The sequence below is a fragment of the Triticum dicoccoides genome, chromosome 1B, assembly GCF_002162155.2.
Source record: "Triticum dicoccoides isolate Atlit2015 ecotype Zavitan chromosome 1B, WEW_v2.0, whole genome shotgun sequence".
Classification (NCBI taxonomy): domain Eukaryota; kingdom Viridiplantae; phylum Streptophyta; class Magnoliopsida; order Poales; family Poaceae; genus Triticum; species Triticum dicoccoides.
In genome coordinates, this window is record NC_041381.1 from 53,652,196 (window position 1) to 53,672,266 (window position 20,071).

Here is a 20,071-nt window from a genome sequence, read left to right on the forward strand (position 1 = left end):
TGCTCTCAGTGGAAGGAGACGTTTCCGTCGATAACGAAGTGCCTACGGTGACTTCGTAAATTTCAAGATGATATGTATGCCGGCTCAGTCTTTCGGAGGTGCTCATAGGAGTAGTGTGTGCGTGTGTGCATTCATAGGGGTGAGTGTATGCGCGTGTATATGAGCGCTTGCGTCTGTACTGTGTTCAAAAAAAAGTTAGGAAATATAATATTTTATTTGCCGTGAAAATAGGTAGTAAAAGATATTTATAAATATTTCATAGATCTATTTTTTATAAGATTTAAAGAAAATAATACTTATAGAAACTTTCTATGTCGAATATTATAAACTTCCAAAAAACTCTAGCCCGTGCGGAAGCACGGGTTGACGACCTAGTACATTCTAACAAAGAGTGCCACCATGAGTCATCCACTGCGTGGCAAATTGAGCACTCCACGATGGTTGTAATGTTCTTACGTTGCAATGTTGTGCCCGTACGTAGCAAATGATTAGTGTGGTACCAAACAAAAAACACATATATTCGACAAAGCTTTGATCTTCCATAACGCTGTCCATGTGTTTTTCTGTGTTAACAGAACTTGATCCAAACCTTCCTTCATGCCGGTCCTCATGGACCTTTTTTTCAAGACCAACACTGTTTAGACGCAATCTTTAGAGATGGCAATGTTATATATGGATCCAGGCTTCCATGGATATTTAGCCTGCTGGGTAAGGGTTTGGTGGACCGTTTCTACCCATGGGTTCTCATAAGCCACGGAATCACATGTTGGACACTGATTCACAACTTGATCCATGGACACTCATTTGACAAGCGGGGTGGACATACCAAGCACTCGTATGTGATACATTCTGTCATAAATTTGTACTGATGATAGTGTGAGGTGTTATTTGTGCTAGTGATATGTGCGAGACTAGATTTTTTCATTATATATAGTGTTACATGACATTCCACTGATATTGCTGTTTTTGGCATGTACGTATTGTTATAAATGATATTTCTATTGTTACATGGATATAGGCATTGCGTATGGGTATGGGCAGTGTCGGTGTCAAAACCGGCGGATTTCGGGTAGGGGGTCCCGAACTGTGCGTCTAGGCGGATGGTAACAGGAGACAAGGGACACGATGTTTTACCCAGGTTCGGGCCCTCTTGATGGAGGTAAAACCCTACGTCCTGCTTGATTGATATTGATATTGTGGATGTTTACAAGAGTGGATCTACCACGAGATCAAGGAGGCTAAACCCTAGAAGCTAGCCTATGGTATGATTGTAATGGTTGTTGTTGTTGTTGTGTCCTACGGACTAGAGCCATCCGGTTTATATAGACACCGGAGAGGGCTAGGGTTACATAGAGTCGGTTACAATGGTAGGAGATCTACATATCCGTATCGCCAAGCTTGCCTTCCACGCCAAGGAAAGTCCCATCCGGACACGGGACGAAGTCTTCAATCTTGTATCTTCATAGTCTTAGAGTCCGGTCGATGATGATAGTCCGGCCAATGATAGTTCGACTGATGATGATAGTCCAGCTATCCGGACACCCCCTAATCCGGGACTCCCTCAGTAGCCCCTGAACCAGGCTTCAATGACGATAAGTCCGGCGCGTATATTGCTTGGCATTGCAAGGCGGGTTCCTCCTCCGAATGATAGAAGATTGTGAACACCAGTATAGTGTCCGGCTCTGCAAAATAAATTCCATATTCCACCGTAGAGAGAATAATATATACACAAGTTCAATCTGCTGACATTTTTTGCGGCATGACGTCACACCACTACCAAGCCATTACTTGAATCGTTTTTTACTCTACCACCTCAGCGCATTTAGCGAAGCGGTTTCCTTGGTACGTCTTGTCGAAGCAGAGATCGTGTTCCCTCTTAATCCGGGATTCTCATCAATACGGACGTGGGTAACCCAACCGCGCCATTGATGGTGATGCTTGGGGGATAAGCGAGTTTTACCAGGCCGGTGGGGGACGCGTAGACTTCGCCCGCCCATATAAGGGATAAGGATTCACCTTTTCACCTACGCCTTCTTCCTCCTTTGCTTATCCATCTCCGCGCACTCGAGCTCCAGCGCCCAAGCCCGCACATCTCGTCTCAACCTTCCCTAGTTATGTCCGGAGCGGGAGGTAAGTGGACGACCTCCTCCGTTATGGAGGAGCACATCGAAAGACTGTGCAGCGCCGGCTACCTGTCCGGCGACATCGCGCACCGGCTGCCCGACGAGGGGCAGCTCATCCCCACCCCCAGGCCCCATGAGAGGGTCGTTTTTCTTCCCCACTTCCTCCGCGGACTGGGTTTTCCACTTCACCCCTTTGTCCGGGGGCTCATGTTCTACTACGGCCTGGATTTCCATGATCTGGCTCCGAACTTCATCCTCAACATCTCGGCGTTTATCGTCGTGTGCGAGGTCTTCCTCTGCATCCAGCCCCACTTCGGCTTGTGTCTCAAGACCTTCAATGTCAAGCCGAAGGTAGTGAAGGGCACTCAAGCGGAGTACAGAGGCGCCATGTTGGGCAAGATGCCCAATGCCCTTTGGTTCGAATCCGTCAAGGGGTGGCAATCGGGGTGGTTCTATGTCACCGAGCCGCGCGACCCTAAGTGGGCGGCGGCCCCAGAGTTCAGATCTGGTATCCCCATGCAGCTCACCTCCTGGAAAGAGAAGGGCTTGCTGTGGGGTAGTTCGGAGGAGCTGACGGGACTCCAAGCCTGTATCCAGAAGCTGGTGAAGAAGCTCAGGCTGGTTAACGTGGTCCAAGTCATGCTCGTCCGCCGGATTCTCCCATGCCAAGAGCGGGCATTCAATATGTGGGAGTTCAATCCGGAACAGCACCAGGCGCTGAGCGGGCTCTTCGACATGACGTACGAAGGCGCCTGGAGGGTGCTGTTTAAGGGCGCCGAAGCCCCCGCATCCGCGACTGAAGATCGCGGATTTCGCTCGCAGCGCCAAGTCGACGAGGTAAGTGATTCTACCCCTTTAAGGGACACTTGCTTTTCATAGTTTGACTCTATGCGGGTTTTAATTTCCCCTTTTCCTTTGACGGGACTGGATGAGGAAGGCGGAGCAGATTATCTGCCCGGCTCCCATGCCAGAAAACCCAGTAGACGCCCGTCTAGCGAGGCTGCTGGTTCCGGCACCGCACGTGGTGCCGGAGAAGAAGGCCAAGAAGGAGGCCACGGGTGCTCGAAAGAGTTCCCGCTTTCAGGTGTCCGACGACTCCGGGGCGGACTCCTTCCCCGAAAACGAGGAGGAGAAAGAGGACCCTCTCCTAGAGGAGGGAGAGAGGAAGAGGAAGGCTTCCCCAATAGGGGAGGCCGAAGGGTCCAAGAGGGGAAGGACTATTCCCCCGAACAGCTCCGCCAACATCAACGTTGGCGAGGAAGAATGGCCTTCAAGGGCCAGGCCTCCGGCGAGATCGTAAGTATCCGGATTCCTGAATGATTTATAATTTCTTTTTCTGTGTCACATAGTGTCATTCTGATGCCGCATGCTGCCTGTAGTCCGGCCAATGATGATCTCCCTGCTTCATAGAGCGGGTCGTTGGCTCCGTCGGATGTAGACTCCATCCCGACCGCCTCCACTCCTCGCGACACCGAGGACGCTGAGGTGGGATCCCAAGAAGAGATCCATCAGGGGGAGGCTCCGGAGGCGCCACAAGGCGTCCTCCCGGACTTTGCGCCGAACTCCATATCAGAACCCGCAGTGGTTTCGGAGTCCGGCCGGCGGCCCCTTCGCACGAAGGGCAAGACCGTGACGCCGGCGGCTTCCGTCCAACCGGAGGTGCCGGACAATTTGTTGGAGGCGCTCCAGAGCGCTTCCATCGAGGAAGAACACCGCACTATTATGAGTGCGGTGATTCAGAAGGTACAACTCGCCAAGAGCGGGCTGACCGAAGCCTGCAGTAGCCTTCTATCGGGCTTTGAGGTAAGAAGATAAAAATATGCAATGTAATACCGCATAGACAGTAGCCCCTGATGCTCGGTTCGGTGTTCGAAAAGAAAAGCCGGACTGAGATCTGAAAAAAAAAGATATACGCAGGGTTGCTAAAAAATTATGTCAATATGGGTTGCAGGCTGCGCTGCTGACCTCTGCCGCACTGACTGCGGAGGTCGGTGCTTTGAAGCAGGAGCTCGAGCGGTCCGAGCAAGAGCTCGGCCGCGCCCAGAAGCAGCTCCAGGACAAAGAAGGTGAGTAACACCACTTGGAACTTGTACCTTATAGAAAAGGATTTAGGTTGCAACAAAAAATAACAAGGATAACATCGGTACTGCAGGGGCCACGAACGAGGTGGCGACCCTGAAGGAGGCCGTGTCTGCGACCGAACGCAATGCGGCTGCGGAACGGGCAGAGCGAGAAAAGCAGGAGGCGCGGGTGGCGGTCGTTCAGCAAGAGCTCCAGGCTCTCATGGAAAAGCATGAGAGTTTGGAGCGTGACTCAAAGACTCGAGAGTCCGAGCTTGCCTCGGCTCTCGAAAGTGCCAAGACTGCCAAGGCCGATGCCCATAAGTCTCTTCAGGTGATTGAGTTGGTGAGGAAGATAGCGGCGGGTAAGGCATTTTTCATGCAAAGCAAGCATGTGAATGTAAATTACGTGTTACTTACCCGAATTCAGAGCTCTCCAGGGGCGTTTGCAGATCTGCCTCGCAGCGTGTCTGATGCCGCCGCATTCTACCGAGCCGAGGAGAGGAGCTCAACAGAGAAGGTCTTCTGATCTCAGTATGCTGAGGCCGGCCATCCGGTGCCCCCTAGCGACCAGCTGAAGCAGCTGGTCGAGCTCCACAAGGTGGCCGAGCAGGCCATGAAGGGCCTCATAGTCCGGCTGCGGCCTGGAGAGGCCATGTCTGGGAGCTACTTCGGTCTCGTGCGACGGTTGGTGGATGCGTGCCCCTGGGTGAAGGTTATCAAACGCTCCGCCTGTATTGAAGGTGCTCGTCGGGCCCTTGCCCGCGCAAAGGTGCATCGAGGCAAGCTGGATGCGGAGAAGCTAATCACTGACGCGCCACCAGCGGGCAAGGAATATCGTACGCCCGAGATGTACTATAAGACTGTCCTGAAGGGTGCTCGCAAAATTGCGGATGAGTGCCCCAGGGATGTAATTATTGAGTAAATTCGCAATGTGTTATCCTGTGCGCTGAAAACTTTGTTCATATGCGCTAAGCAACGCTTGTTAATTTAAAATATTACCTTCTGTGCGGCCGTTTATTAAATCTGAGAGATGGCAAGTCGTCGGCTTCAACCCCCATGCCACGAGTGCTGGGGTGTTCGGGATAAACTTGAGCGCTCTTGTTCCCATTTTTGGGTCCATCTGGGGGGCGCTCAACACAACGAACAAGGCAACCGGACTTATAGTGCTTGAACACTCTCACTTAGCCATAGAATTCTATAATTTTAAATTTCGGCGAAGCCCCTAGTATTCGGAAGACCGAATTAGGGGCGCTATCCACGTCTTCGTCGGACATTATTCGGAAGTTCGCTCGAAGCGGCGTAGGTCTTTAAGGACCCGAAAGGACCTCTCGAACAGCGACCAGTCTCTCGCCTTATCATGACAGTCAGTTTTAGCTTTCTCCACTGAGGCGTTAACCCGGCTCAACCAGGGCGCAATCGCAGTGGTTCTCCCAGTGCTACCTTAGCCGATAGAACGGAACGTAAGGTGCCAAACATGGGAGCCGGGCAAACCCAACTATTGACCCAAGACATGATTCGGAGCCGATTCATATAATGCTATAAGTTCGGAGTGCCGCACTTGTGAAAGTGTTCGGACTTTATCACACCATAATGCGGGGAACATAAGCCCCTGGTGTATTTGGCCGTACCAAAATGTACGGATGCAACATGTCGTAAATGAACATATATATATATATATATATATATAAGGTAATGTAATTATAGGCAAAAAGTGCTGCATTTTATTCGAGAAGATCTGCTATGAGTGCGGAATGATACAAATAGTGCGAAAAGCAAGGGATTGGACGAATTAAAGGCGTCTCCCTCCAGGGGTAGGCCGCGGAATGGTGTATTTAACAAATTTAATGCTCGTAACGGAGACCACCTGAGTGTTCGTCGCGGCCTTTGTCCCTCCCTGGCTGTTGCATCATGAGTTCGGCAGGTTCGCCGCCGGACAGAGTTCTGTATAAAAAAGAGAGAAATAAAAGATAAAAAGAGCGACACACTTGGGAGCCCCTGGTGTGGTCGAACCGCACTCTGGGGCTGTTGTGGTTGTGCCTCTCCCCCTATGCCCACGGTATCTCCAGGGCGTAATTATGTACGCTGAGAGTTTGTCTTACGATTGTGCGAGGGCTGGGGTTGAGGCCGCATTGCTACGCGTGCTCGGAACGTGCCAGGTGATCTTGGTTGATGTTGCTCCGGGCGCGTTTGGCCGTGTCCGGTCGTTTAGCGGCCGGACTCGAAAATTGCCTTAAAAGGCTGCTCTGTACTTCTGCCGCGAGAGCCGCTGTATGTTCCTCCGTTCGGAGGGAGCGTTCCATGTTTCCATTGATCGTGATGACTCCACGAGGGCCTGGCATCTTGAGCTTAAGGTATGCATAATGTGGCACCGCGTTGAATTTTGCGAACGCGGTTCGTCCGAGCAGAGCGTGATAGCCACTACGGAACGGGACTATGTCGAAGATTAACTCCTCGCTTCGGAAATTATCCGGGGATCCGAAGACCACTTCCAGTGTGACTGAGCCTGTACAACTGGCCTCGACACCTGGTATGACGCCTTTGAAGGTTGTCTTTGTAGGTTTAATCCTTGAAGGGTCTATGCCCATCTTGCGCACTGTATCCTGATAAAGCAGGTTCAGGCTACTGCCGCCGTCCATCAGGACTCTCGTGAGGTGAAATCCATCGACGATTGGGTCTATAACCAATGCGGCGAATCCGCCATGGCGGATACTGGTCGGATGGTCTCTTCGATCGAAAGTGATCGGGCAAGAGGACCATGGGTTGAATTTTGGGGCGACTGGCTCCATCGCGTATACGTCCCTTAGTGCACGCTTCCGCTCCCTGTTGGGTATATGCGTTGCGTATATCATGTTTATCGTCCGAACTTGAGGGAGGAATCCCTTTTGTCCTCTGTTGTTCGGCGGCCGGGTCTCTTCCTCGTCATCGCTGTGTAGCCCTTTGTCATTGTATTCGGCGATTAATTTGCCTGCCTGCTTGAATACCCAACAATCTCTGTTGGTGTGGTTAGCTGGCTTTTCGGGGGTTCCATGTATTTGACAGGAGCGGTCGAGTATTCTGTCCAAATTGGACGGGCCCGGAGTGGTTCTTTTGAATGGCTTCTTCCGTTGACCGGGCTTGGAGCCTCGGAATCCGGTGTTGACTGCCGTATCCTCATTGCTGTCGTTGTTAATGCGGCGTTTGTTTTTGTTTCGACGCGACCTGCCATTGCGGTCCTTGGTATCCGGACTGCCAGCGTTTTTGCTGAGGTTGTTGCTGCGAGCTAGCCAGCTGTCCTCTCCCGCACAAAAGCGGGTCATGAGTGATGTGAGGGCTGTCATGGATTTCGGCTTTTCCTGTTCTAGGTGTCGGGCCAGCCACTCGTCGCGGATGTTATGTTTGAAGGCAGCGAGGGCCTCTGCATCCGGACAGTCGACGATTTGATTTTTCCTTGTTAAGAACCGTGTCCAGAATTGCCTGGCCGATTCGTCTGGCTGCTGGATTATGTGGCTTAGGTCATCTGCGTCCGGTGGTCGCACATACGTGCCCTAGAAGTTGTCGAGGAATGCGGCTTTCAGGTCTTCCCAGCATCCAATTGACTCTGCGGGCAGGCTGTTAAGCCAATGCCGAGCTGGTCCTTTAAGCTTGAGCGGGAGATATTTGATGGCGTGAAGATCGTCGCCGCGGGCCATATGTATATGGAGGAGATAATCCTCAATCCAAACCGCAGGGTCTGTTGTGCCATCGTAGGATTCGATATTAACGGGTTTAAACCCTTCAGGGATTTGATGATCCATTACTTCGTCAGTGAAGCATAGTGGGTGTGCGGCGCCTCTGTATTGAGCAATATCGCGACGTAGCTCGAGAGAGCGTTGTCTGCTGTGTTCGGCCCGGCCGGAGTAGTTGTATCCGGCGCGACGGTATTCATCGTGGGTCTTGGGGCGCCCACGTGATCCATAGATAGATCTGGATTGTCTTGCCTTGTCCTCCAATATATTCCGCAAGTCCGGCACGTTCCCCCGTGGCTTCATGCTTTTTGAGCGATGCCGGGGTACGGTTTTGGTGGAGGGCTTGCATGCCTCTCTGTCGCGGCCACGAGGTGGTCGGTCTGCCGTATTGTGCGCTGGTGATGCAGGTTTGTACGCTTCCTCCTCTAGTCGGGGGAGCAACTTGCGTTTTGGGTAACTTTTGGAGGGGCGTTCGAGTTCATACTCTTCGGCCGCGAGGACCTCGGTCCATCTGTCGGCCAGTAGGTCTTGATCATCTTGGAGCTGTTGATGCTTTTTCTTTAGGCTGTTTGCCGTGGCCATTAGCCTGCGTCTGAAACGCTCTTGTTCGACGGGATCCTCAGGCACGACGAATTCGTCGTCGTCGAGGCTTGCCTCGTCTCCGGAGGGAGGTAAGTAATTATCATCCTCGACCTCTTCATCTGCCGCCCTCTCGTGAGGGCTTGCTTCTGCCTCCTCCTGCACTGGATCGTGCTGGAGGGGGTTGTCTTCGGCACTTTCTGGGGTGTTATTATCTCCTGTGCCGGAATCTCTATTCTTGCTGTGGCGGGATTTAGAGCGGCGCCGCTGATGCCGGCGCTTGGGCTGTTTCTTTAAGGAATCGGCCTCCGTTGCTTCTTCGCCGTCCCCATCTTTTGGGGTGTCCACCATATATATATATATCGTATGACGAGGTGGTCTTCCAGTGTCCTGTAGGCACTGGCTCTTGGTAGTCTCTGGCATCGTCGTCCATACCGTCGATGTCTTCGGAGTCGTAGTCGAGTACGTTGGTTAGATCGTTGATGGTGGCTACGAAGTGGATGGTGGGTGGGCTCTGAATTTCTTTGTCGTCCGCGTCCCAACCATCCTGGCCGTAGTTCGGCCAGGGCTCTCCGGATAGTGAGAGATGCTTCAACGAATTTAAGATATCGCTGAAGGGTGAGTGCTGAAAGATGTCCGCAGCGGTGAATTCCATGATCCGCGCCCAGTCGGATTCGACCGGCAGGGGCGCAGGAGGTTCGGAGTCCGGCAGAGAGTCCGGCACCTCGGAGTCATGAGCTTTATGCGGGACAAGGTAAGTGTTCGGCTCCATCGCCGTAGAAGTTGCAGCTCCCGAGGCGGTGTCCAGCCATCCGTCCTCGATCTGAGTGATCGGCTCCGGACTATGGGTCGAAGCGGATTCGTGTGCGGCCTCCAAGGTGCTGTCCGGCGGCAGAGTTAGGTCGTTCCCATCGTGACAGCGCGGCACGCTCGGCTGTGGCTCAGATCCATCGAAGATCAAGTCCCCGCGGATATCGGCAGTGAAGTTTAGGCTTCCAAACCTGACCTGACGGCCAGGGGCGTAGCTTTCGATCTGCTCCAGATGGCCAAGTGAGTTGGCCCGCAGTGCAAAGCCGCCGAATACGACGATCTGTCCGGGGAGAAAAGTCTCACCCAGGACGGCGTCGTTGTCGATTGAAGAGGTCATCAAGCCTATCGGTGACGACACAGAGGAACTCTCAATGAAAGCACCAATGTCGGTGTCAAAACCGGCGGATCTCGGATAGGGGGTCCCGAACTATGCGTCTAGGCGGATGGTAACAGGAGACAAGGGACACGATGTTTTACCCAGGTTCGGGCCCTCTTGATGGAGGTAAAACCCTACGTCCTGCTTGATTGATATTGATATTGTGGATGTTTACAAGAGTGGATCTACCACGAGATCAAGGAGGCTAAACCCTAGAAGCTAGCCTATGGTATGATTGTAATGGTTGTTGTTGTTGTTGTGTCCTACGGACTAGAGCCATCCGGTTTATATAGACACCGGAGAGGGCTAGGGTTACATAGAGTCGGTTACAATGGTAGGAGATCTACATATCCGTATCGCCAAGCTTGCCTTCCACGCCAAGGAAAGTCCCATCCGGACACGGGACGAAGTCTTCAATCTTGTATCTTCATAGTCTTGGAGTCCGGTCGATGATGATAGTCCGGCCGATGATAGTTCGGCTGATGATGGTAGTCCGGCTATCCGGACACCCCCTAATCCGGGACTCCCTCAGGCAGCATTCCACTGATATTGCTGTTTTTTTTCATGTAAAAAAAATACTTTCACAAGTGGGAAGTAAGTGGACTTGCCTATATGGGCATTGATTTGGATTGGATATACTCAACCCACTCCATTGTCATCCCTCCCGTTTTTTTATGAAGCCATGTCCAAAAACTAGTGTGTTTTGGCATGCCAAGAGGGATGATAAGAATGTCGCTAACATCTATGGACAAGAATGTCTATTTAGCTCAGCTAATTAAGTCAGCATCTAGTAGCTCGGACACTCGGAGCAGGGATAATCTGAAACAACAATGTAAGGGCATCCCTGACCGAACTCCTACAAATTAGCCCCTAAAATGCCTCCTAAAACCGTAACTCCTCAAAATGAGTAAAAAAACCCGCAAATCTAACCGAACTCTCAAATTTAACTCCTCAAACAAACTAGACCCTGCATGAAAATCCCTCTCTCTCTTCCTCTTCCTTCTTTACCCTTCTTGTTTGTTCCTTCCACGTGGCCAAGGACAACTTCTCGCCACTAGATGATGTCCATGAGATAGTTAGGACCTAGGATTGATGCTTCAAAAAAACAATTTGGTAGAGGCCTATCATGCGTGACATAAGCGTGCAATGATGTAGTCCAAAAAGCAAGGAGAGCAACTGTCCTTGATGGGCCCTGGCTTGGGCGCTTCTTCGTCTGAATGAGTTCTTCCCCTCATCCTTCTCCTAATGATGTGATGGTACGGAACACAACGATTCATTGAAATTGACGATGGAGGCCAACAACCACTTTACCATGTAAGTTTTCTTCATGCACGCGAGCTTTAAGTATAGGTGTTCCTCCACGTGTGCTACAACTTTTTTTGTGGCCAGGGACGACAAGGAGGAGGGTCGCCCGGCTAAGGACAACAAAAAGGAGCGCCGTTGTGGCCGGAGAGGAAGGGAAAGACAAAAAAGGGAAGGAAAACAATTTGTCGTATTCTTGCCGGGATTTGACAGCCAAAGATCGATGTGATTGCGGGGTGCTGGCCAGCATGGAAGTGATCACCGGAGGCAAGGAACTGCGGTGGGCGGCTCAGACATGCAATCGCCCGAGAAATAGAGAGAGGTGGCCGCACCCCAGAGAGGGAATCTTTTGTTGGGACTTTCTTTTGCTCTCTCAAAATTGTGAGGCAGCCGACACTTCCCCTCAGTTTTTTGAGAAGTTAAAAGATTTGAGAGTTTGGTTGGCTACGGCTTTAACTGCCATAAAAGATTTTGTGAAGCTAGGCCTTATGCTTTGAAATCTCTAGTTAAGGGGTATCCCATCTCATCCGGTGGTGACAAGTGATGCACTGCATGTGTGGCATTTGTCACGACCTAGGAGTTTTGGATTCTTTTTAAGATTTATTGTTTTCAAAACATTTTATCTCATGAACCTTGTGTCCAAACACGAACCATTTTCACATTGCATTTCACATGTTGCGAACTTCGAAACTTGATCATATATTATTATGTTTGCATGAACTTTTTTAGAAAAAAGGAAGCAGAAAAAACTGAAACATGGAAAAAAGAAAACTAAAAAAACCCAGAAAACCGGGAGCACAAAAGCGTTTTTTTCACTTTCTGAGAAACAAAGTTGTGCTTCATCATGAAGCACCCCATAGTTATGCTTTTCACTTTTTCAGGAAGCACGCAGAAGCACAACTATGTTTCACACTAAGCACAATTGTGTTTTTCAGCGTCACGTGGAAGCACAACTATACTTTTCCACACGACATGCTTCATGAGAGAAACATATTTTTTTGAAGAATACAAAAAAAAAATCAAGCAAAATCTAAAGGAGAAAAGGCATAAAAAAAGGGTAACCCCATGGGTGAGCTCAGCACACGACACATGGCGACAGCAACACACGGCGTGCCCCGCGGGCCCATCACGCCCATTTGTAGCCCCTTCCAGGGATAGCCGCTAGTTAGTTTAAGGATGACAATTTTACTCATGGGTACTCAACCTGCATGGTAGGGTGTGGCACATTTTCATGCCCATGGGCAGTACCCATACCCTAGTCGACTAGTCATGGATAGGACATGGGCACGATTTATGCCCATGGGTATGCCACACTCTACCCAGCTATATTATTGGTGGGTTATACATACCGAGTAGTTGTATGTAAGCTCTGTGCCCCACCCCCCTCCTTCTAACAATCAACCCTAATCATATTAACATCTTAGTGGTTGGCGTCTCCGCTACACATAGAATTAGAAATCACATCATCATCATTTGATGTTCTATTGATATGCCCGATGAATACTCATTGGGCATTAATACCCAGGTATGGGCATGTGCTGGATATCTACCCGATGGGTAGGGTATAGATGAGATTTTATCATGATGTGAAACATATGTATGGGTATGGAGTTATTGTACTCACAGTATGCTCTCCCATTCTCATCCTTAAACTTAAAGTTGCCCCTGCTTTGGCTCAACCTGTCATCCCAAACTTTACCTTTTCTATTTCATTGTTTCGGAAATCCCGCGACCGAAATGAGCCCTCACTGGTGTTTTAAATCAGTTCAGTATTTCCGGCCTATGGGCTTAGCCCACGGGCCAAAACTAGGGCCTGAGCATTGACCTGGTTTGTGCCATGTCCCCGTACTCCCATTCCTCTTCCAAAGCTCCCGGCGGCGGCGGCTCGCAACCTCATCCCGCCTCCACGACCGCCACATGGCCGCCGCGTACAAGCTCCTCCTCTCCTGCCCCGAAGGCCTCCCTCGATCCCGAGTAACCTCCCCCCCCCCTCCCTCCCCCCCGCGCCCGATTCCGCTGCAGATCGTGCAGATTCTTCCCATGGTCTTAACTAACGCAGTGTTGCTGCCAAATGAAGGTTTCGGTGAGGTTTGGTCCGTCCTTCGACCGGATCCACCACCCGGACGCATCCCTGGAGGATTCTATAGGCGAGGTGGTCCGTCTAGCTAGCTCTAATCGTACCGTGTGTGCTCGCTTCCTGTTAACAAGGGGCCATTGTTCATCATCTTTGTTCGTCTTGCAGATCTGGAATCAAAGGCTCCAGCAGAACCCATCGCTGTACAACGGCACGAAATTTCGGGTATGCATAACCTCCCTATGTATGTACGTATGTATTCTGGCAAGCCATTTATCTGCAGCTCTAGTGATCTATACGTGTATGTATACACTTGATTTTGGCAGAGATAAATTAACACACACTTGATTATCGATGAACAATTTATACTTGACGCCAATAATGTTTCTTCCATTTTAAGCAATGTAGATTTAGAAGTATGCTCTATGCCAAATTGGTACTGACAAGAAACAATTTATTTATGCTTAAGGCGAATAATGTTTCTTCCATGCTAAGTAATTTACGAGTTGATCTCCCGCCGTTGACTGCCATAAGTTCTATTTGTGAACTTGCTTAGTGTTCCTTTTACATCTGAACTTGTGCGATTGCAATATATTTTCTTTTTAGTGTTCCGTTTATAGTTAAAACAAGCCATTAGGACTTCTACTTTGCTGTTTTTATCGGTCCTTCCTTTATCCCCCTTGACTGCATTTCTGAGTGCTAGTATTTATACTCTTGGTCACCCTGACGAATTTCAGTATGGAGGGCATGCCTTGCACCGCAGTGATGAATCAAATCAGGTGTACTGTGTCTCACTTCATTTGGGACTCACAGATTATAGGTTTGCTTGATCTTTCTTATCTATCTGTATAGCTACACCTGTAGTTCCTTCTATGCGATGTTTTCAATGCAGCACCTCTGTCTAACATCAATATTATTAACTTACAAACAACAGGACATTTGTTGGAACAAATCTCAGTCCACTGTGGGAGAAATTTTTGGTCCCCTCTCAAGGTAAAGGTTATCTAGAAGTTAGAACCTTAGATGCCTTCATTTTCCTCTTGTAGATCAAGGCCTCTTTGCATCTTTAACTTCCGAAAGTTTGAGTTTACATTATCTCATGAATTTATATTTCTTTCATTGCTTAAGCTTGTACATAACAAATTTTGCCCCACCTTTATTTTCCTTTCCATGCTCGCATATGCTGCTGTATCATTAATCACTATGAAGAGATAGTGATGATCACTGAATTATTAATTGTTAGACAACTTGTGTCAGTATTTTGTCTCCTTAATTGCACGGTGCAAATTCTTTGTACAGAATCATAACAACAACGAGTCTTGACCAAAATAGTTCATCTTTCAATCTGATCTGATTAGATGACTCTGTGTATTGCCAACACATGTCAAATCCACTGGGAAATGGTGCAATCGTTGAAACATCTGATGAAAAAATTATTGTATTGCAAAGGAGCAACAATGTCGGCGAGTCTCCTGGACACTATGTTTTTCCTGGAGGACATTCTGAGGTAATATCTTAAGATTAAGAATGTTACAATATTGAGCACAGTTGATGACATGTAAGGTTTTTGTCTAAAGAGATCCCAAGTAGAGACAAAGCTCTAGGACATGTAACTTTGCTAGGCTGGACTGTTTAGTTTAACTCGTCTTTCTTTGCTAGAGATCAGCATTCATGTGGACAGTGCTTGTTTTTTTGTTTGTCATAACTTTCTAAATATAATAGTTTCATCCAATGAGAATTGGGGCCACCCATTACTGAAACACAAAGTGCTCTTGGTATAGTCACTCATTTTTCTTTCAGATGACGAATAAATTTCCTAGTAATGCATACTTTATAATTTGGAACATGGAAAATGTTGACCTAAGACAACAATTGAAATTCTTGAAGCAGTTATAATTTATTTAGAAGCAGTTGTGGTTCGAGTGGTCGATCTGTTGTCTTGATGTTTCTCATTATCCAAGTTCAATTGTTTGTATCAGCCACAAGAAGTTGGAATCTTGGCTCATCAAAATGAAGAAAAAGATGTCAGTGGTCTCATTGAAAGAATTTCAAATGAAATGTTTGATGGAATCATCCGTGAAGTTGTTGAGGAAACTGGAGTTCCTGCTAGTTCACTGGTAATTAAATCACCAACACTCTTTGCCTTGCTTTCCTAATTACTGCATCACTGGTGGCAGGTTCACTGGTTTATATAAATCAGGACCACATCAGATGATTTTTTTGTAATTACCATGCAAAGAAGATTTCTGCAACTGCAGGATTTTCTTGTATTTTGATCTGTTAACTATCCACATTTATTTGTGCAGACAGAACCCATTCTCATTGGAGTTTCTCAGCGAGAAACGAATGTTAGACCAGCAGCATTCTTTTACATGAGATGTAACATTGATTCCAGCGCCGTAACTGAGCTTTATGCTAGAGCTCAAGATGGTTATGAATCCACCAAGCTCTATGCAGTATCATTGGTGAGCTCACCTATACTAGCAGCACTCCTCTCCTCGCTTTTGTATTCTCGTAACCATTGTTCATCTAATTGGTACTGTTTCTGAATCACAGAAAGAATTACGAGAAATGAGCCAGCGGTTGCCTGGTTGCCACCTAGGGGGCTTTGCTCTGTATGAACTTATGAGGAACGCTTCGGAAAGTTCGTGAACGAACCGATGTACCGATGTAAGTGTCGGCTTAAGTCTCAGTTTTAATCCAAACTACATCGATGCTTATTTTCTGAGATATCTTTGCATGACTGCTTAAATCGTTCCTATAGAATAGTCATGGAGCCGTGCGACCTTTGGACAGTCTTGTCCTACTGCTAGATGCCAAGCAGCATCATAGCTTGTTTCGCAGGTGAAATTCATGTAATCGTTCTCATTGTGCCCAAACTGATCTTTCTTCTGCAGATAGACTGAGTTCTTCAGAGTTCAGACGGAAAGAAATCCACAGCACACCAACTCGATAAAGATTACTGAGATTCAGATTAAAGATGATCAAGAGCATTCCTCTGTAGACTATATGAAATGTGTCCATCTTCGTCCTGCATTGTTCTTTTTCGTCTGTTTTTCGTGCAGTGCAGTGCAGTGCACGAGTGTAACCAGTATTTATTTACTTCTGTTCCTGGAATTCTTGTATGTTCCGCGGTAACAAAAATGCACGACTAATCCCTATCTATCGAACAACAAAACAAGCTAGTAACTATGGAACTACGTTTGTAAGTTTTGCGCATGGTTGTGACATGCCGTTCATTTTCAGCAAGTTCTTCCAGTCTGGTACGCCTGCTCGGCTCGTTAAGCTCCTTCTCGTTAAGGCTCGGCTCATTTAGCTTGTTAAGTTTAATAAGCAAAAAACTTTGTTTGGCTCTGTTCATTTAAAGCCTGTTAAGATTGTGAGTGCTCGTTAACAAACTATGATGTGTTGTAGCCTACAAGAAGAGAGTGTGGGCGTAATTTTGCCACAGGAAGATGCATGGTGATTACATAAGGAGGTGCACGAGTTTGTTGGCTCCTATGGTAGGGATCGGTCGATTTGATTTCACTTATGGGTTGAGTTACCACGAAAATATTGTCATGTAAGATAAGAATATGTGTCCTGTGTACTAACAGCTTAATTAACGAGCCGTTCGTGAAAGTCGTTAGCTTGTTTGTTAAACCCATTAAGTTTATCGACCTAAGATGAGTGATTGGGTTTGTTTATTAAGAAGCGAGCTACAAGCTTAATGAGTTGAGCTATCAAGCACCAATTAAGTTCATGAGCTTTTGGTCTTTATCTGGCCTCAGATATGATGTGTCTTTATGTGGCCCTCTCTTCAAATTACGTCTTTATATACCTGGCCGCCCTTGTGCTCGGAACACGTTATCTGGGCCATCCCAAGGGCATATGTGCTTGTAATGCTATCTGAGCCATCCGAAGGGCGTGTTTGTTAGTCATGGTTCAACTTCGTTGTCACCCACAAATTGAATTGTCTGTTTAGGTTCTTACTCGGAATATGCTATTTAAGCCATTCCAAGAGCATGTTTGCTGTCATAGCTTCGCCTTTGCCGCCGCCCACAAGTCGAATTGTCAATTCGCCATGGCTAGTTTGCTAGTCATGGCCTCACCTTCGCTGCCGCGTACAAGTCGAATTGTCGGCTCACCTTTGTGCTCAGAAGATGGTACATCGGCTAGCAATGGAAAGATAGAAGTTTCTCACAGAAAAGAGAAAAGAAAGAACAAAATTGCCATTTCCCCATAGAATACTAGCGAAAATAGAATTTTCATATTCACTCATAGGGGTATGGTGTACATTCATAGGGGTGAGTGTATGTACATGTCTGTGTGTTTAGACTTCAGACCCGTTGGTGTCATCTCTCTTATATAAGTTCTCATAGAAATAGCGTGTGCGTGCGGTCGTAGAGTGTGCGTATGTACATGTTCATGCGGTTACAGGTTTGATCTTTTTGATTTACAACTCTCTTCATCGGCGACGGTTGCTTCTCTGGTGAGCTGGTCCTTTGGTGCCTTAGCACGATGACTTCTCATTTGTCTATTACAACAACATTTGCCCGGCTCGGTTGAGGGAGGGGCGGCCTGCCTTTGGCTCGTTCCAATTTTTGTAGTCGTCGCTGGATGGTCCATGGACCTGGTTGAAATTTTTATTACCTCTATTGTTCTCTGTAGATTGATGAATAGATTGGAAATTTTAAAAAAAAAATGTTTGTGACCGTCCACATCTGTATTGAGTTTCTCAAAAATAAAATTATGTCTTAACTTATCATCAGAATAGTTTCAAAATGGGTGGCGACTCAAGATAAAACAAGATGGGCACAAGAATGGTAAATCGAGACTTCACATAGGGGTGGCGACCCTGGATTGGTCTGTACATTTTTTTGTGGGCAAATAGGGGGATTTCATTACTCAAGGAGGAAAGTCAGCAGTACAAAGGTTTAAAAAGGACATGGAGTTTTCATGCTCGAGCACAAATGCACTCGTAATCTAGGCGGTTCTTGTTAGGGTGGGCACTACTAGGAAAAACACTAGTAGTAGCGCGGATAAAATGACCTAGCAGTAGCGCGAGCCACGACACTACTGCTATGACGCTACATCTAACATTTAGCAGTAGCGTCGTTTGGGCACATGCTACTGCTAACTCAATTATCAGTAGCGCGTTCCATATAATGCGCTACTGCTAGTTACTAGTAGCGCTGCTTAACCACGCGTTGCTACTATTTGTACATATTATACTTACTTTATTTTATATCGTATTTATACACCATTATACAAGTTTTCATACAGTAGCAATTTAGAGATGTTATATCATTATGGTTATAATGAGTTATTACATCATTGGATGAAAGAACCGCATATTAGATTCAAGTGGATGGATCCAAAGTGACCAAGTTGGATTAGATCCATCCATTTAAATCTAGTCCGCGGTTCTTTCATTGAATGATATAATAACTCATCATTATTATCGTCGTCATCATCATCATAATATTAAGAATTTATCATCATAACACATCATAATCATATGTCAACTCCTCCTCCTCATCATTATTGTCCATGAGTCATATAACAACTTGGTCACTCAGTGGTACAGCGAGGTGCTATACAAACGGTTTTTAACCCCTTTCCGTGACGGCGTGCTCAACCGTCATCTAGTGAGTGGCTGCGATGGGGGGGGGGGGAGGTCCTTCCCACATGACTCAGAAACCGTCGGGGATATGCCCTCCTGGCATACACGCTCGGCAAAATGAGGCCGTGTGCGACTGGCGAGCGATCAAATACGGTTATACGTATAGTAGTGCTAAAAAATACAATTATACGGACGAAATCGTTTCCGGTCTTTAGTACATCCTACACAGTCAGTCCCGCTAAACGTTTCCGTTCGTATACATCCTACACAGTCGGTCCAAGGAAAATATTTCCGTTCGCAGGTACATCACACACAATTTTTCCCGTTAAATCGTTTGTGATAGCGTTACCATTGCACACGATATTAACAATTTTATCGTTTGCGTTATTGAATGCATCACACACTATGCGTAGAAGAAATTGTGTGGCAAAGACTGTCCATCACACACAGTTTTTATGTGGTAAACGTTTGCGCAAGGTGGCCTCGCGCAAAAAAAATTCAAGAGAATGTCGTGTGTGATTGTTCATTAATCCAACACGGTTTATTCCTAGAAACTGTGTGCGTTGCCTGAGGTCATCGCCCATGGTATTTTCTCAATAACTGTTTGCAATAGCAAAACCCTGCTAATTTGCCATTAGCATGCTAATTGCCCTATTATTAATAATCTATTTATTAATCTAATTTACATTCATATTAAGCACATAATATATTTCATTTGCGTATTAAGGAAGCATGATTTCATAATTGAAATACATTAGAGTACAACATGATATAGCTTTGAAAGTGCAACTATCCCTAGGTGGTTTTGGTAATTCCTAACAACATATAGCTCATTAAGCTAATGCTATTCCAAAATAAATATTTCAGGAAAGCTCAATGATTGGCATGGCATGAATGAGTAAAGTGGACCCTTAAAATGTGAAGGACAAAAGGATTGGCTCAAGCTCAAGCTCAAGACTCTACATTCTCTATTTTAGTGATCCAAGATCACATTAGGTCTATAGAAAAAGCCAATACTATCAAGAAGGGATGAGGTGTTGCTTAATGAGGTTCTTGCTCTAAAGTGCTTAGTGATATGCTCAAAAGCCCTTAACTACTTTCTCACATCCCCATATGAGCTAAACCAAAAGTCAAACTCGGCCCCACCGATTCTTTCTATCCGGCGCCACCGAGTTCAGATGTCATAGCCACTGCCACAAACCCTAGGCAAATCGGTCTCACCGATAGGGATCTCGGTCTCACCAAGATGGGATTGTAATCTCTCTGTTTCCCTTCGTAACGTTTCGGTCCCACCGAGATGAGCGATCGGTCCCACCGAGATTGCAATGTAAACTCTCTGTTTCCCTTTCGTAACGTTTCAGTCCCACCGAATGAGCGAATCGGTCCCACGGAGTTTACCTGACCAACTCTCTGGTTAGCTTATTACCAAAATCGG

The 20,071-nt window shown here is 47.2% G+C and overlaps 1 protein-coding gene across 3 annotated transcripts; it reads left to right on the top strand.

The window, feature by feature from the left end:
* Positions 1–12,777: 12,777 nt before the first annotated feature.
* On the top strand, positions 12,778–16,276 carry LOC119318520 (nudix hydrolase 9). Of its 3 annotated transcripts, none has more exons than XM_037593091.1 (10): positions 12,778–12,931; positions 13,035–13,112; positions 13,200–13,256; positions 13,769–13,851; positions 13,966–14,024; positions 14,390–14,538; positions 15,011–15,148; positions 15,338–15,496; positions 15,588–15,701; positions 15,929–16,276. In XM_037593091.1, the coding sequence occupies exons 1-9, from the start codon at positions 12,875–12,877 to the stop codon at positions 15,681–15,683; spliced, it is 876 nt and encodes a 291-aa protein (XP_037448988.1). In that variant the 5' UTR covers positions 12,778–12,874; the 3' UTR covers positions 15,684–15,701; positions 15,929–16,276. The 3 variants fall into 3 exon arrangements, with proteins under 3 accessions (XP_037448988.1, XP_037449002.1, XP_037448994.1); XM_037593105.1 differs by having other exon boundaries at positions 14,429–14,538; XM_037593097.1 differs by having other exon boundaries at positions 13,035–13,109.
* Positions 16,277–20,071: the final 3,795 nt, after the last annotated feature.